Below are 18,179 nucleotides of genomic sequence, written 5' to 3'. Positions count from 1 at the left end.
CTGAGCACTATGCTTGAGTGTTAAAAAGTAAGTTTTTCTGTAGCATGAAAATATATTTACAATAGAACATAAGAAATATGTTTTATGTTAAAATAGCATATAAAACAAAATGTAACATATAAATATATATACCTATATATGTATAAGTAAAATGTGTGTGTGTGTGTGTATATATATATATATATATATATATGAAAAGATTCATTGTAATTATATGAAGGAAAGAGAATTGGAAATTTTGACATTTTTTCCTAAATTTTAAATTAAAATTTTAAATTAAATTTTTTAATTTTTAAATTAAAAGATTTTAAATTAAAAGAACAACTAATTATTACATAATATCTTACTCTCTTCATAGCCTCATTCACTTTTATGCTCATTTTTTTTTTTTTTTAAGATTTTATTTATTTATTTGACTCAGAGAGAGATCACAAGTAGGCAGAGAGGCAGGCAGAGAGAGAGAGGGGGCAGCAGGCTCCCCGCTGAGCAGAGAGCCCCATGCGGGACTCATTCCTGGACCTTGAGATCATGACCTGAGCTGAAGACAGAGGCTTAACTCACTGAGCCACCCAGGCACCCCGATGCCCATTCATTTCTTGTATCCTCTTGCACTCATTTGGATATTTGCTCCCCCTCAATTCTGCTTCCAATGTGGGTGACAGATTTCTCTTATTCCTGCCTCTACCTGTCCACCCATCATTCTGATGCTTACCTTTCCATTATCTCTATCTGACTTCTGAGAAAATATTACCTTGTCCCTCTGTTGCAATGACTTTTATTTTGGGCGGAACCATATAAAAAGTTTCAGAAGCTATATTTATACATAAATCTAAAATATTATTTATCCATATGTCTTAAAATTTACTGGCGTGTCTTTCTCTGAACTAGAAAATTGTCACTTGAGCTCTCAGCTTGTATCTCAATGACCTTATACAGAGCACTAGGCTCATAGTGTTCTAGAAAGCGCAAAGGCTTTGGGGCAGTTGGAAGTAGAGGATACTTTGTTCCCACCTATTGCATTTTATTCATTGACCACAGGCAGGATGTTTCACATGCCTCAGACCACCGTCAAACAAGAACACACATTCCCCAGAGAACTACCCTGAGGGCCAAATGATAAGTCCTATTTGCAGACCTTCATTTTTCACCTTTACTGTCTTTTCTGTCTCTCATTCAGTCTTTAGTACACGTGCCTTGCCATATGTTTGCTACAACTTCTACTTTCTTACCTCATTTCATTGTTTTTCTTGGGTCAGAGGAAAAATGTTGAGTTCACGTTCTCGGTCAGAGGATAACAATGAAAAGTTCTCTTTGGCACACAAACAAGTACTTGTCACTCTAATACCTCTCCTTACCTTATTCCCCAATCTCTCTAATTTACCTGGAAACATTTGTCTATAATTATCTTATGTGGCTAGGCTCCATTAGTTTAAATTGCTGGCCCAAGATCACACAGCTAATATGTGAAAAGGCTGAACTTTTATCCAAGGCCATTTTGACAACAAAGCTATATATTTGTTTTCAAGGCCCATGCCAGAATATTGCAACAAAAAAAGGCCTTATTTAAGTAAGTGCTTAGACTTCTTTTTTTTTTTTTTTAAAGCAGATTGAGGGTAGGGGATGGAGTATGTCTCATCTAGTCTTTGTTTTTAATTATTCTGAATTACACTGATGTCCTTTTTGGCTTTATTTTTTTTATTTTAAAATGTATTATTATTTTTTTTTCCAAAGATTTTATTTATTTATTTGACAGAGAGAAATCACAAGTAGGCAGAGAGGCAGGCGGAGAGAGAGGAGAAAGGAGGAAGCAGGCTCCCTGCTGAGCAGAGAGCCCGATGTGGGGCTCGATCCCAGGACCCTGAGATCATGACCTGAGCTGAAGGCAGAGGCTTTAATCCACTGAGCCACCCAGGCGCCCCTCAAATGTATTATTAATGCCAAATTAAAACCTTATAAGACATTTTAAATATAAATATTTTAAGTGTCTTTCAAAAGCAGGCTGAGAGTAATGGTCCCTCTGGGCCTTTCAGATCATCAAAAATATATATATATTTGGCTGATGTAACAAAAAGGAAATTAACAATAATTCTCTATGTATTTTGAACTCTAAAATTCAAAAATACCTTTTTTTATACTTAATTCAAGTGCCCATGAAATCTGATATGTTCCCAATTCAGCTAGCATTCAGTCGCCCATAGCCTGAGTGAAACAGAATCTTTCTTAGTAGTGTATACTAACTAAAAATACAAGAGTATATTCAGATATTTTAAACCCCAAAAGCCAGTGTATTTGGTGTCCGTTGTTTTCTAGTGCAACCATATGCTTTATTATTTATTAATTGTGATAAATCTATCTTTGACTAAGCTGAAAATCTCACAACTTCTCTCCCCAGGTAGAATGTGTAAAGAATGTGTAATGTTCAGTATTTCATCCTGAAAGCGAGACTCAATTTACTATAGAAAAGCTTTTGATCTTCATATATGGCCTGACATACTGGGTTTTATTTAACAATGGAATTTCTTAGATAAGTACCAGGCATTTCTTCAAAGAACCTGACCAAATGCTAAAATCCATTTCCTTCCAAAATTGCAATTGTTAAATTAGACCTAAAACATTTATGAATGTCACTTTGCCTTTCCAGCAATTAAGGAGTTCAAAAACAAAAACAAAACAAAACAAACAAACAAAAAAACCTTTGTGTTGCCCAGCTTTGAAATTACTGTATTTATCCTGAAATGGCCCTTCAATTTGCTCCAACAAATACTTTGGAGGTTGCCTTACAGAGGGAGACCTCAGTTCTGAACAGGTGTGGAAAAGAGTTTCTTGATGTATAAAAGTGTCCTATTTTAAAGGCGTTTTAGCAATTTTAGCACATCTACCGCTGTTGAATTCCCATGCAGGGAGGCGGTCAGTTCATTTCCCTTTAAAGAGCAGGAAATCTGTAAGTCAAGGTCATAGGCCCAATTTCACCATGGTGGGGGGCAGCTGGGGATTTACTGAAACTTTCCCTTTCCTGTCTCCTTGGTTTAGTGTTGATCCTCCTGATCGTCACCATGCGAAGACGGAAAAAAGAGCCTCTCATTTTTGACGAGGAGAGAGACATCCGAGAAAATATCGTGAGGTACGACGACGAGGGGGGCGGAGAGGAAGACACGGAAGCGTTCGACATGGCCGCCCTGAGAAACCTGAACGTCATCAGAGACACCAAGACTCGGAGGGACGTGACTCCAGAAATTCAGTTCTTGAGTCGACCCACTTTTAAAAGCATCCCAGACAACGTCATTTTTCGAGAATTTATCTGGGAAAGACTGAAAGAAGCTGATGTGGATCCCTGTGCGCCCCCCTACGATTCCTTGCAGACGTACGCATTTGAAGGAAATGGCTCCGTGGCCGAATCCCTCAGCTCCTTGGATTCCATCAGCTCAAACTCTGACCAGAATTATGACTACCTGAGTGACTGGGGGCCTCGCTTTAAACGACTTGCAGATATGTATGGAACCGGCCAGGAGAGTTTGTACTCATAGCCCTGGGACCTTAATTTGAAATGTACTGAAGAAAAAGTAAAAGCAAAAAAACAAAAACAAAAACAAACAAACAAAAACTCAACAAAAACAAAAAATGACAAAAAAAATCCCACTCCATAAAGAAAACAGGAACTCGACTTACTAGAGAAAACGGTTGTAAATATCTCTCCATTTTTAACTGTTTAGGTTTTTGCCTTGGTGAAGCATAACTTACTTCATTAGACTTATCCAAGGGACTGCACTGACCACAGACTCTGAGCATTGGAAGGCTTTTTGATAAAACGAAATGCTCAGTGGTTTGTGAATAGATAGCAACTCTCAGATACCTGCAAAGCACCTAACCTCGATGAGTAAGTAGTGGCCTGTGTTGTCCGTGAACCAAGCGTACCCTGTACCTACCTTCACGGCACTGCCCATGAGAAGAACACAACTCGATGAGCCATTGAAAAGTCCTGGAACTTCTTGCATATCAAAACTTGGGACAAATTTAATTTACAGTGATGCTTTTAGCTTGCTAGATTATAGAATCCAGCAGCATTTTATTGCTGTTGGGTAGCAAATATATTTCATTTAGCAATATATAAATTCTTAGAAAAATCTCCCCAAACCTCCAACACAAGCCAATAAAATTTGGTGTAAGGCAACATAAACTGTTGTTTTGCAAACAAATTATGAAGTGTTCCAAATAAGAAAAAGGTCAATCATTCTTAAAGTTTGCCATCATTTTGAGATGCTTGTGTAGGTATGAAAAAAGTTGCTGTCTATTCATTGATGTTGATTATCTCTTCTGATTTATACAGGAGACTATCTTTCCTTTCTTTTTTATTTGACACGTGGTGTTCTATTTATTTTGGAGCTCCCATCTCCACTGAATTCAGGTCCATCTGACTGCCTCATAGCATTCAACTCGTCAGAACATGCTGATTTTTCTCCAGTCTGAGCTACATGAAGGAAAGGAAGCATGGAAATGGAGAAAAAAATAGTCGAGCGGTTGAGCTTTGCTGCTGTTCACATCTCAGACAGGAGCGCAGCGACAAGGACATAGAAGTCGTTCATCTGAGCCATTAGAATGTACCAAACAGTGGAACAAAATATTTGTATTTTAGAAAGGTTTCAGAATTGATTTTTTTTTTGATGCAAGATTTTTCAAGGTCATAAGTTCTATATGCTCCAAAGACTTTTGAGAATTTGTTTTCCCCAGCTTCCTTTACTATAAACAGATTGAGTAAAAGACCTTTTTTTTTTTTCACTATAGCTTAAACAATGTAATGCTATAGATTTCAAAAATCCATCTTTAAATTCTGATGCTAATTTGTTCCTCAAGAATTAACCAAGCAATGTAGGATTTCTGTACTGGTTTAGATGTGCCAAAATGAGAAGAGCAATTTCCAGTGATCACGTGCTGAAATTTGAGACAGGCTTCTTAGGATAAGAACTTTATGACTATAATAGTTCCACCTATCATTTTTTTCCTGGAATAGCACTAGTTTAGTGTACATATATTTCAATAAGAATGGATTTTTTTCTTTCATTTCTCTTTTTAAAAATAATTTATCAGGTTCCTAATAAATCTACAGGTAGTGGACACTGTATAGGAAACTACATTTTAAAAGTGCTTCTTTCTGAAAGGCAAACACTGGAATCAGAATATCAATATTTTGATTACATGAGGAGAAACTAGGATTCTGTAAACTTTCAGTTCATCTTTAGAAATAAAGTACGTGAACGTGGCCTTCAGCTTCATCAAACTAAATAATTCAATAAATCTGATTATCTACAAACAGTCCTTTCATTTGAATAAAGTTTTGTAAACATTGTTTCAGGTCTAGATAGATATGCTTCTTGATGAATTAATATGCACATATATGAAAAACTCCTAACAGTAAAAGATTCTGTTCATGACTTTTAGTCACATATGTAAGTTTTTCAAATAAAAAAAAAAATACATAGTACACTTACCCAGTTCAAGAAAAACAGAGTGTGGTGTAGGAACTATATAGGTGTTAAATCAACAAGGTGCTGAGAAAACAGTTTTGTAATAATCCCCTTGTTGTCTGCAGGAAGATAAAATAGTTTAGTACATTTGGATTATGATGTCAAAACTGCTGATCATTGCACATATCACTAAATGGAGGTTTGAATGTATTATAGAAAAGAAACATCACATCATTCACCGATTCACCTGGCTTTTTCTTGTTTTCAAGTATATATATTTTTTTTTCTTTTTTTTTTTTCTTTCACATTTGCCGGTCATAGATTGGGAAAAGAAAAGCTCAAATTTAAATAAAGATTTGAAATTCTTGCATATACCCATTGCTCTTTTATGTGTGAACAATCACATCAATACAGAATAAACGTGCTTCAGTGGTATTTTTTCAAAATGCTTGAGATGGCTGAAAGAATGTCCCTAATTTACAGGATATTGATATGAAGCACTCTAGCTAAGCCTACTGGTAATAGAAGTGAATTGGTTATTTTTGTTTTCCTTTTTCTTCTAAAATCTAATGCTATGTATGATTATCTCCACAGAATGTGAGAGGCACTGGAATAGCTGATTGATAAAATCAAGTTTGAACCTAGTTAGGACATTCTCTAAAAACATTTATATAAAAACCTTTATCTAGTTACTAAAATTCAGTGGTATCGAACCAGCTAGAACCAGCTCCTAAGAACCAATGACCTACATCTCTTCTCAACCCTCCTTCTAGAGAGATTATTTTGGTGGATTGAAGTTAGCCATGGGGTAATATTGAGACCACCATGGAAAGCAGCAAACACTACCTGTTTTTCCTGGAGAGCCAGTTTTTAAATATTTACCAACATTTCACTCCTTGTATTGCTTTGTAAAGGAAACCTCATGACAGTAAATATAGTAGGACTATATATTTGATATTCGATAGAATATCAAATAATGACATCAAAGAAATGTATGCTCTATCCTACTCCTAAACATAGATGCATATATACTCCATATTATGAAGTCCTTGGAGCTACAAATACAAAGGCTCCACTTCATTGTGGGAAGTAAAGGCTTAATAATTTCCAGGGAAGACTGTAGTATGGGAAGCCAATAAATTTAATATTTTCCATTTGTCCATCTGGGGCCACCATTAGAAACAAGGTGCACAAAGTAATGCATGTTTTTGCCACTCTAATTTCTTAAAAATGTTTGCATTTTACTTGTTACCGTCCATGTCAAGGAAGTATGCCCAAGCCCCAATTCTGAATTATCACTGCATAATTCTAAATCAGCATAAAGACTATGCAAACTAAATCTTATCAAGAACGTGGGCATTTGCAGATCAAGCCTAAATTATCATTCTAGATTCACAGATCAATTTCTATGTTAAAGCAATACTCTAAGGTCAGTGGCAGACCAAAATTAAGGAGACAACAAGAAAAGATCACCTCTGTGAAGGCAATGAGTAGATCTTTCTGTGAGCCATTAGCTGAAGCTGGTAAACTTCTTTTTTTGACTGGAAGCTCACACCCGAGGCTGACCACAGTGGGGTTAGGTAAATGAAGGACACAGACAGGAAGCAATCATATTTAGGTAATGATAGCTGCCTTTTCACTCTGCCTTCTGAGGATGTTTTAAAATTAAAATTTTAGCTTCATGCACAATTACGTTTACCACACTAACGATGAACAGGCACTGGCAATTATTCTCATATAAAAACTGTAGTTATATAAAATATGAGTGATATTTGTGCCCAAAGAACTTCCATGTAAACAGACTTGTTACATCCAAATTTAAAATTTAAAATTTTAAATCTAAAATTTAAAAGCTTAAAATAAGTTTAGATATATTGCAAGAGGCAAAAGCAATCTAAATATTTTAAAGTTTTTAAGCACTAGCTGTAAATACTAATCTTCAAACTTTCAATCTTGACATGATTGACTTACAGACTGTTTTAATTAACCTAATTGTTTTTAAATCACTATTCAAAGGTTTATTTACAGTTGATCTAATTAAAGTTGATAATAAGAAAGCTCCAACTTTTAACTCTTTCTGTTCAGGGATGGCTGGAGGCACATACAGTATATATGACAATAGAGAAGGAAATTCATTTTCAGTTATTACACAGTTTTTAAAAATTATCAATAATGTATATTTGTATGTACGGTGGTATATGAAAGGCTGGCAGGCACAACTAACGCAGAAATGTTAGCTAATCATCAACATAACCAAAAGAGCAAGAAGGAGTAATAGCAAATACATTTTGAGTGTAATTGAAATTGTTTCAGAGGAGTGGGATAAGTCCTCAAGAAAAATGGGAGTTATTTGACTCTGCTTCGGCAGCCATTGTAAAGTACAACTCTAGGGGCAATGTTTCAAGCAAGAACAAGGCAGCCAGTATGTATGGCATTCTGGCACTTTTTCATCGTTATGTCAGCTTGTACAGGCGCAGAGTTAAACTGCAAAAGGTCATGTGCCTGTGTGTGTATGTGTGTGTGTGTGATGGGAAGGCATTGGAAAATATGTCCAAAGCAACATTAAAAAAAAAAAAAACTGGTCCAAAATTATCTTATGAATGTCAATATATTATTGTCCTTTGGCAAATTATGGATACGCCATAAGACCAGACTCTCTGATATTGACTGAAGGGAGAAATATTTGCTTTAAAATTTTAATTTAATTTAAGGAGAAGAATTTTGGTATTAAGGGGAAAGCATTTAGCTGAACTATCTAAATAATTGTGTTATTTTATTTTTATTGTGTAGATGTGATTTCACTGTTCTCACAGACTATGGAGTTTGAATTATTTATTATGGAATGTCACTGAGCTTTGGCCTTGACTCTCAGTGTGGTTACCACGAAGTAGCCCTGCTCTGCGGTTATAAAATCTGGGTCATAAGCCAGTTCTAGCACATTTTTGCTATGCCCTGGATGCCATTCTAATTCTCTGAACCTTTATATCTTCATGATTAAAATTGAGTTAATTACTATCCTGTTGCAGAGGCTTGTGAGCTGATTAAGTGAAAGTGCTGTGTAAACTGTAAAATGCTGTAAAAAATGTAAGGCTTTATTATGGAAAATTATGGAAATTATATAATAAGGTTGATTATATGTATTGTTATATGGTAAACACAGATAATTTCTGTTTTTGGAAATGTGCATTAAGGAAAAAAAAAACCATGCAATTAGTGTCCTAAATTGGGAAAGAATTTTCAGAGACAATTGGCATAATTGAGTGAAGCCACTACTCAAAAACAATCAGTTTTATGAGGTCTTTAAACGTTGGGGTCTAATTCAAACCAGTTCAGTCACTATTCAGAATTAAGGATATCAGATGCTCGAGGGATTACAAGTAAGGAACAACTATTTCCCACTCCTGATCCTGACTGAGTAGAAGATGAAGGTCTTTAGTTGATCCCAGCCTCGTTACAGAAAACAAATTCATGGGAGCCGAGGAGATCTGTTGTAAGACAATAATGAATGTTAGTTAAGAAATCTTCCAGACATTGGAGGAAATAGACCAGAGGAACTAGAGTGTGACCCTAGGGAGTTCCAAGTTTTTGTCAGTCATGAGTGGCAGATGTATAATTAACAATTTATAGATTTCAAGGAACTAAGTACAATAATATTGACTTAACATGAAAACTATCCTGTACTCTTGTTTTGATGACTTCAAAGTACTTCCAATATCTTATAGTAGCTTACTTTAACCTTTTATAAATGAAGATGCCATCAGAGATTAAAAAGTAATATAGATAGGATACTATTGCTTTGTCAGTGATATCTACTCATAAAATGAGTATTAATAAACTTTCTACTCAACTTTAGATATTAGTTATCTGATTATTTGATGCTCATCCGAACAATTATAAACAAATACAGCAATAGCTATGTAAAGATTGAGAATGTTGAGAAGTATAGCATACTCATACCCAAAGATGTTAACTCTTACATTTTTATCGCATTAATTTGTGAAAGAATGGTAATGGTTTTTATTTTTATAAGCTGTAAAAATGATATGCTTCACCCCTGTTTTATGCTGTATTTTTTTGTTAGTAAACACTATTTTTTAATACCAAGATCTGACATATGTAGTATGCTAAATGTGTGATCAATACTTCAAAAGTAATCTTTTTAAAGCAGATTATATCACTATACAGCAGTTGCATTTTACCTGTAATGATTTTAAAGGCAAAAATTGAAAAGGAATAAGAGCTTACTATACAAATTTAATATATATTATGTTTCAAGTTGCATATATATATTGAGTATTATAGCATATGCACACACACACAATCTGAGGCTAAATGCTAACCTGAAACTTTTATCATTTTTTTAAAGATAATTATGGCTACTAGATACAATCTCTAAAATCAGATTACATGAGAATGCTGAAAATGCTACTGCATATTTGTAAAGCTGTTCTTTACTATAGATTCCAGAATTTTTTTTACAAAAGTTAGAGAAATGAGCAATTTGTATAAGTAAAATATACAGAATAACTTTCAATGAAACTGTTAGTGCATCTTTAAGAGGCCCTATTATATTAAAAAGAATTGGATCCTTTTTTTCTGCAATGTTTTTACTTACACAAGAGTCACTTGAATAAATTGACATAAAATAGTTTTTTAAATGCTAATTCAATTAACTATAAAAATCAATTTTGAAAATGTAGTTCCATTTAGCCTTGGAAATGAGACATCAAGTAAAACCTTGAGGTCTGAATGTATGTCAGAACCTGAAGAGATGATTTTTGTTCAACTCAAGCACTATCTTTCAGGCAGCTAGTCTGCTAGAGTACTAACTATTTTAGTTTTTTTGTTTGTTTTTATCAAATAAAGCAAAGTACCATTTCATAACTATACAAGCAAATGACTGAATACAAAGGGCACAGTGAACGCAAATTAATTTGGAAAGCCAGCCAGTGATAATATGAGAGCTCAGTTTACTGCCATGATTTCTTGATGTGTGCTTTGTTGTGTTTAAAAATATTAAGAACCTTGTTGCAAATTAATTTATTGCAGAATAAAATAATTTCCCAAATTCTTGATAAAACACCTGAGACTTGCAATGGCTAGTTCTTTAGTCCTCATTCTCAACTGTGACGGTAATACCAAGTTGGCTTCCAATCTGTACCTCCTGACCACTTGGTACAGAAAATGAATTCTGTTGTAATTAATGTTCAATGTTTTCTTCTAAGTGACTGATTTTATGCAAAATTATCTTAATAAAAATGTTCCATTGACATGTCACTTTAAGTTTCAGAAAGATCAAATTTAATATGTGATTTCAATCTTCTCATAAGCCTATGCACTGCCCTAGGAAGGTGTTGTTATACCTTTTTCAAAGGTAAAAAATTGAAACTCGGAACAATTATAACTTGTTCAAGGAGTCAAGTGGAATAAGTGGTAGAAAAGAAAAAAAATAATTTACCTGTTATATTTTCTATTATTGTAGACTTTCAAAAAAAATGATGTTTGGGTTTGGGAGGATAAGAAGACATCTGAAAATCTTTTCAAAATTAAGCTCTTCGATCTTAATTAAGCTTTAATTTCCTTACAAAGAGTGTAAGACTACTTTATTCTTATAAAGAAAGAAAAATAAAGAAAGAAAGAGAAAGAAAGAAAAAGGAAGGAAGGAAGGAAGGAAGGAAGGAAGGAAGGAAGGAAGGAAGGAAGGAAGGAAGGAATCCTAACTGGAAAAATGTCATTAACTTATGTTCCAAAGTGGTAAGAAAACAAATATTTACATTGCCAGTAATCCCACACTTCAACTCTATGTTCCAATTCATCACCTGTTATCTCTCTGAGGGATCCATTGTCTCAAGAATGTACAATACCATAGCAATGTGGCAAAATAAATATTCTGAGGGTCCCCATCTCTGTAGATTTCTCTACATTTTACTGCATTGTTATCTCTTGGGAGTGTAAGGAAAATCCTGAAAGGTCCTATAATTTTATAAAAAAGAAAAAAAAGTTAAAAAAATAAAAAGCTGAATACCATGAAGATGAATTGTAAATAGACGAGGACACTGAAATTGCTCTGGGACGCTGTTAACACAGTGCTGAGCTCATGGAGACAGTGTGGCAGCTGCATTAAGCCAGCACCCACAGGGGTGTTAACATCATTTGAGGCCAGCTGAGTCCCTAGGTCCCAGATGATTTTCAATCAAATATGAACAAACAATTGAAAATCACCAGATACAGGGGATGAGCCATCATGAATGATAAATTTCACAGAAACTCCCGAGAACTTCAGATACACTAATTATCAAAAATATAGAAAGAGCTATGCATAAAATATTAAAGGAAATCAATACAACATGAATAAAGACCTTGCCAGTGATGGAGGTGTGCTTGCAAAGGAACAAAATTGTACACCTCTATGTGAATAATATATTATCTTGAAGCTAGAAAGCAGATGGGGTACATATATCATTTGATACTGCATGAGAGAGACTCAGTAAACTAAAAGATAGATCAGAAGAAATTACCTTGGTTGTGGCTTAGAGAGAAGAAAAAAAGCTATGATCTATAAAAGCATAAGGGATGAGGATAAAATCGTGAAGGTCCAGCATGCCTTGACCCATTGTGATCTGTTATTCAGACTTCCAGCACAATGTTCAATTGCCTTTTTTGACTCCCATCTTTAAACGATGGTTAACTTTGCCAGAGGCCTCCTGTGCCCTTGACTTTACAGCAAGCTGTACACACTCTGCCTTTCACAGTTTGATTTATTCAGCTCAGTGATCCATTTAACAAATATTGTTACAAATGAAGCCTCGATTCTAGTGAAAATAAATTGTGTACATCCATCAAAACTTGGGGGCATACCTAGGAGAAGTGAACAGGTTGCCTAAGCAATTTGAATTAAAGCCAGGTAATTAAAAGTAGGCTCTATATTTTAATTTATCTTTTCTTTCAAGAGCGTCTGGATGATTTCATCTGTGGCTACTGAAGATCAGAGTGCAACCTTATGTCTTTCCTCTGATAGAAGGAGCTTGTTTGGACAGAAGGATTCAATATAATAAGGATATAAGTGGCATACATACAGATGGTTGTCATTTTGTTTCCAGGTACTCTTTCCTGCCCCAGTTGGCCTCCAGAATCTTTTCATCAATGTGTTCTACAGCAAGAAAACACAGCCAGTTGAAGATTAAGTCATTCTTCAGCTCTCAGGTGATATGTCAGTTACTAATTTTGCCCTGTACCATGTCTAGGGGGTTATAGATGTATTTATTTATATACTTCATAAATATAATTGAGCCATGCTCTGCCATCCCACATTTGGGAATAAAGTGGATTCTCTCAGTGCTCTTTCCAGGTAAAAATTGCTGTTACTTTTTTTTTTTTTTTCTTTTGAGCATCAAAAGATGGTCAGAGGTGAGTTGTGGTATTCCAAACTTGGTCTCGTAAGAAACTAACAAGGTCAGGATTTTATGACAGGCACAGGTTTTGTAACCTTTGTATTTGAAGGCACTTATTTCCCTCACCAGAGAGAATAAATTAATAAAACTTGGTCTTTTAGTTCCTGGTGGGATAGTGGAATATACATGCATCTATGATCATGTGGAGGAGACCAAAGAAAAGTCTCTTGGTATAAGCCTAAAAATGGTACACATTCATTTTCCTTTGTCTGAAATGTAGCTAATATCTATACTCTAAAATGAAGAGAATTAGTGAAATAGTGTATAAAAATAAAAGATGAAAGTACTTCTTTTTCTTAATATGCATTGTTACTACTTTCACTATACATAATTATATCTGTGAAGCTTAAATCACACAAATGTTTCTTAAGAAACATATTTGTAGAGGAGGGCCAAGATGGCAGAGAATAGGAGACACTGTTTCAACTGGTCCCTTAAATGAGCTAAATATCTACAAGAACACTCTGAACACCCATGAAATCAGCCTGAGATGTATGATTATACACTTCTGGATTTCTATGGGGGCAGAAGACATTAGTGGAGAGCTAAGGCAGAGTGGGAACACTCTGACTGATATCAAGGGATAAACAGAAGGGGGAGGGAGCCACCAGAAGTGACCCATTGGAAAGTAATACCCCAATATGAAAATGCCCTGTTGGAGACCACCATTAACTTGGAGTCTGGTTAAAAGCACTCAAAAAGAGAAAAAGATCTTAAGGGGCAACTGGTGGAAACATGCAGTCATAGGCAGGGGTCTGAGCCCATGTTCCCAGAATAGCCACCACTGGTGACAATCCGTGCCAGAGAAAGTATGGCAGAGCTTCCAGTCTGTGGTCCCTGAGCCTGCAGCTTTCTGCTGCTTGCACCACCACTCAAGGGAGTGCACTCTTTCTTCTGCCCACACTTGGGAGAGCCTGGGGGCGGGGGTGCCAGCCACTGGTGTCTAGAACTGCAGCCTTCACAACCAGCCAAGGGTCTGAATGCTTCCACCCAATCCTGAGAGAACCCAGCATGATTTCTGGTTAGAATCCCTCCACAGCAGCCTTCTGCAAACTGCACAACCTTCCTTGAGGTCTGACCACACACAGCAGGGACTGGACTCTGGACAGCAGTCCCAACAAGGACAGCCAGCAGAAGTGGGCTCCCTGGACCAATATTGTTTGTGGCTTTAGTGGCATGGGGGTGCAGAGACAAGTGGGGCCCTGGGTAACAACTGAGATGGTAGCTGGGGGTGCTCACTGCCCCCAGGTGCTAACCACCCCTGGGAGGCTGTGCTGTTCAGTGGAGTTTGCTGAGAGGGAGTCTGCATGTTCTGGACCACCCAGAGGGGGGCAGACAGAGGCTTGTCTCTGAGGCGGAGGACTGGGTGCAGACAGTTTGCTTTCCACTGAACCTCTGAAATGCCATGAAAAGCTGCCAAAGAACAAAAGTTTCCAGAGAACAAAAGCCTGAAAAACCAGTTTCCACAGAGCCCAGCTCCTTGATGACCCAGGGGGACTGGACTTAATTGACTCAAGACTGATGAGAAAACAATGCAACAGTCCCCGCCCCCAGAAGGCAAACCAAAAGAAGGAGAGGGCAACCACCACAGGGTCCCCATAAAACTGTAAAACCCCAACATCAGGGGAAAACAATATTTTAAGCCCACTGTATTTCCCCAAAATCTGTATATTTCATAGATACAACTTTTTTTTTTCCTTAAATTTGTTCTCACGATTCTTGTTCTTTTAATTTTTTAAAACTCCTTACCATTACAATTAGGTTTAATACAACATATTCTACAATAACTTTTTAACTTAAACTTTTTTCATACATATACATAAACTTTTTCTTTTTCATTTCTCTTTTAATAATCATATACATATAAGCTTCAAGGTAATTGTTTTTCCCTATTCAATACTACCCCTATATATAAATCAGTTTTAATTTCCCTTTATCTCTGGAAAGTTGAGTCCTTTAACAAAGATATCAAGATACACCCAGGAAGAACCAAAATAACCTTCCTTGCCCACATCGAGGATTTATAAGCACCCTCCCATTTTATTCTTCTGTCAGTGTTTCTGTGTATTTGCTTTTGTTCTGGTATTATATAAATCTTAACCTTTGGGTTAATTTTGGATGGGTTCTTTTTTTCTTTTTGTCATTTACTTTTGTTGGTCTTTTCTTTGTTTTTGTTTATATACCTTATAAATCTTTCTTTGGGGACTCATTTTGGCTGGGTTTTCTGCTTTTTTTGTTTTTTGGTTTTTTTTTTTCCCCCTCTTTCTCTCTCCTTTTTTTCCTTTTCCTTTTGTTGGGGTCATCAGATTATTCCAAAGCATTCCAGGGTGTACCTTACCCGGATCGTCGTTGATATATTCAGCCATACGTCCTCAACTACCTCTCACCAAAATGACTATGAGGAGGGACACCAAACAGAGGAAATATTCAAAGTCTGTGCCCTCTCCCACAGATCTATTGGATATGGACATAAACAGTATGTTGGATAGGGAATTCAGGGTAACGATTATCTAGGCAATGACTAGGTTGGAGAAAACCATTAGTGACAACATAGACACTCTAAGGGCAGAAGTGATGGCCCACTTGGCAAAAGTTAAGAATGCTATCAATGAGAACCAATCTAATCTAAATACTATAACAGCCAGGGTAACCAAGGCAGAAGATACAATTAGTGATCTAAAAAACACAAAGAGGAAAAAGATCAGGAGGAGGCCTGAAACAAACAGCTTAGAAGCCATGAAAACAGAATTAGGGAAATAAATGATGCCACAAAATGTTCCAACATCAGAATTATTGTGATCACTGAGCAGGGTGGAGAAAGAGAGAAGACAAGAAGATAGAGTTGAACAAATTCTGGATGGAAATTTCCCCAGTCTGGGGACTGGAACTAGAGGCAGAAGTCACCCCCCAAGATCAACAAATCTAGAAAGACCTCCAGACACTTGACTGTGAAATTCACAAATCATAATTTTAGACAAGAGTTCTTAAGGGCAGCTAGAGGGAAGAGATTCCTTATGTACAGAGGAAAATCCATCTGAATAAGGTCAGACCAGTCTAAGAAAAGCTGATAAACCAAAGAGGGCTGGCAAGATATATTCATGGCACTAAATGAGAAGAACATGCAGCCAAGAATACATTATCCAGCAAGGTGGATGGTGAGATAAAGAGCTTGAAAGACTGGCAAGGTTTAAAAAAGTATGTGACCACCAAGGTGGCACTACAAGAAATATTAATGGGGGTTCTATAAAAGAAGAAAGAACCCAAGAGTGACATAAAACAGAAATTTACAGAGACAGTCTATAGAAACAAGGACTTCACAGGCAACATGATATCAATAAAAACTTATCTTTCAATAATCGCTTTCAACGATTATTTTCAACAGCCTAAATTTTCCCATAAAACAGCACAGGGTTGCAGGCTGGACAAATGACAGGACCCATCCATATGTTGTCTACAAGACACACTTGGAACCTAAAGATACATCCAGACTAGGGGATTAAGTACCATCTTCCATGCCAACGGGCCTCAAAAGATAGCTGAGGTAGGATTCTCATATCGGATAAATGAGATTTTAAGCTAAAGACTATAGTCAAAGATAGAAGAAGGAAACTACATCATTCTTAAAGGGTCTATCCACCAAGAAGATCCAACAATTGTAAATATTTATGTCCCCAATACAGGAGCAGCCAACTACATAACCCAGCTGTTCATCAAAATAAAGAATCATATTGATATGAATATGTTAAATGTAGGGGATCGTAATACACCACTAATAGACAGATCATCCAAGCAGAAAATCAATAAAGAAACAAGAGCTTTGAATGACACATTAGACCAGATGGGCCTCACAGATATATACAGAACATTCCACCCTAAAAACAGAATATTCACTCTTCTCGAGCACACATGGAACTTTCTCCAAAATAGACCTCATACTGGGTCACAAATCAGGGCTTAACTGATACCAAAAGATTGAGATTATTCCCTGCATATTTTCAGACCACAATTCTTTGAAACTGGAACTCAACCATAAGAAAAAGTTTGGAAGGAATTCAAACACTTGGAAGTTAAAGATCAACATGCTTGGGGCTCCTGGGTGGCTCAGTGGGTTAAGCCGCTGCCTTCGGCTCAGGTCATGATCTCAGGGTCCTGGGATCGAGTCCCGCATCGGGCTCTCTGCTCAGCAGGGAGCTTGCTTCCTTCTCTCTCTCTCTGCCTGCCTCTCAGTGTACTTGTAATTTCTCTCTGTCAAATAAATAAATAAAATCTTTAAAAAAAAAAAAAAAGACCAACATGCTTAAGAATGTTTGGATCAATCAGGTTTCAAAGAAGAACTTAAACAATTCGTGGAAACCAACGAGAATGAAGCCACATTGGTCTAAAACCTATGGGATATGGCAAAGGCAGTCTTTTAAGGGGGAAATACATAGCCATCCAAGCCTCACTCAAAACAAACAAACAAACAAAAAACCTAAAAAATCCCAAAACACCACTCTCTTTACACCTTAAAGAACTGGAAAATCAACAGCAAAGGAAGACAACCTCATGCACAAGAAGGGAAATAATCAGAAATAGAGCAGAGATCAATGAGTTAGAAACTAGAGATACAGTAGAACCATCAACAAAACTAGAAGCTGGTTCTTTGAAAGAATCAATAAGATTAATTAACCACTGGCCACACTAATCCAAAAGAAAGTAGAGAGGACCCAAATTAATAAAATCATGAACGAAAGGGGAGAGATCACAACTAACGCCAAGGAAATAGAAAGATCATCAGAAATTATTATCAACAGTTATATGCCAATAGGTTAAGCCACCTAGAAGAAATAGATGCATTCCTGGAAACCTAAAAACTTTTAAGACTGAACCAGGAAGAAATTGACAACCTGAATAGACCAATATCTAGTAACAAGATTAAAGCAGTGATCAAAAACCTGCCAAAAAACAAGAGCCTAGGACCTGAGGGATTCCCTGGGGAATTCTACCAAACATTCAAAGAAAAATAATACCTATTCTCCTGAAGCTCTTTCAAAAAATAGAAACAGAAAGGAAACTTCCAGACTCTTTCTGTGAAGCCAGCATTACCCAGATCCCCAAGCCAGACAAAGACCCCATCAAAAAGGAGAATTTCAGACCAATATCTCTGATGAAGATGGATGTCAAGATTCTCAACAAGATCTTAGCTAATAGAATCCAACAGTACATTAAAAAGATTCACCACCTTGTCCAGGTGGGATTTATTCCTGGGTGGCAAGATGGTTCAACATTT

The 18,179-nt window shown here is 36.4% G+C and overlaps 1 protein-coding gene across 2 annotated transcripts in view; it reads left to right on the top strand.

The window, feature by feature from the left end:
- The window catches only part of CDH7 (cadherin 7), a 127,473-nt gene extending 117,162 nt beyond the window's left edge, over positions 1–10,311 (top strand). For both annotated transcript variants that reach the window (XM_032311015.1, XM_032311016.1), the window contains one exon: positions 3,031–10,311. In XM_032311015.1, coding sequence (XP_032166906.1) covers positions 3,031–3,524 — 494 coding nt within the window. In that variant the 3' untranslated portion in view covers positions 3,525–10,311. The remainder of the gene's footprint in view (positions 1–3,030) is intronic.
- Positions 10,312–18,179: the final 7,868 nt, after the last annotated feature.

This window comes from Mustela erminea, chromosome 13 (genome assembly GCF_009829155.1).
Source record: "Mustela erminea isolate mMusErm1 chromosome 13, mMusErm1.Pri, whole genome shotgun sequence".
Lineage (NCBI taxonomy): Eukaryota > Metazoa > Chordata > Mammalia > Carnivora > Mustelidae > Mustela > Mustela erminea.
Note: the sequence above shows the minus strand (reverse complement) of the source record. Positions and strands in the feature narration are given on the sequence as shown.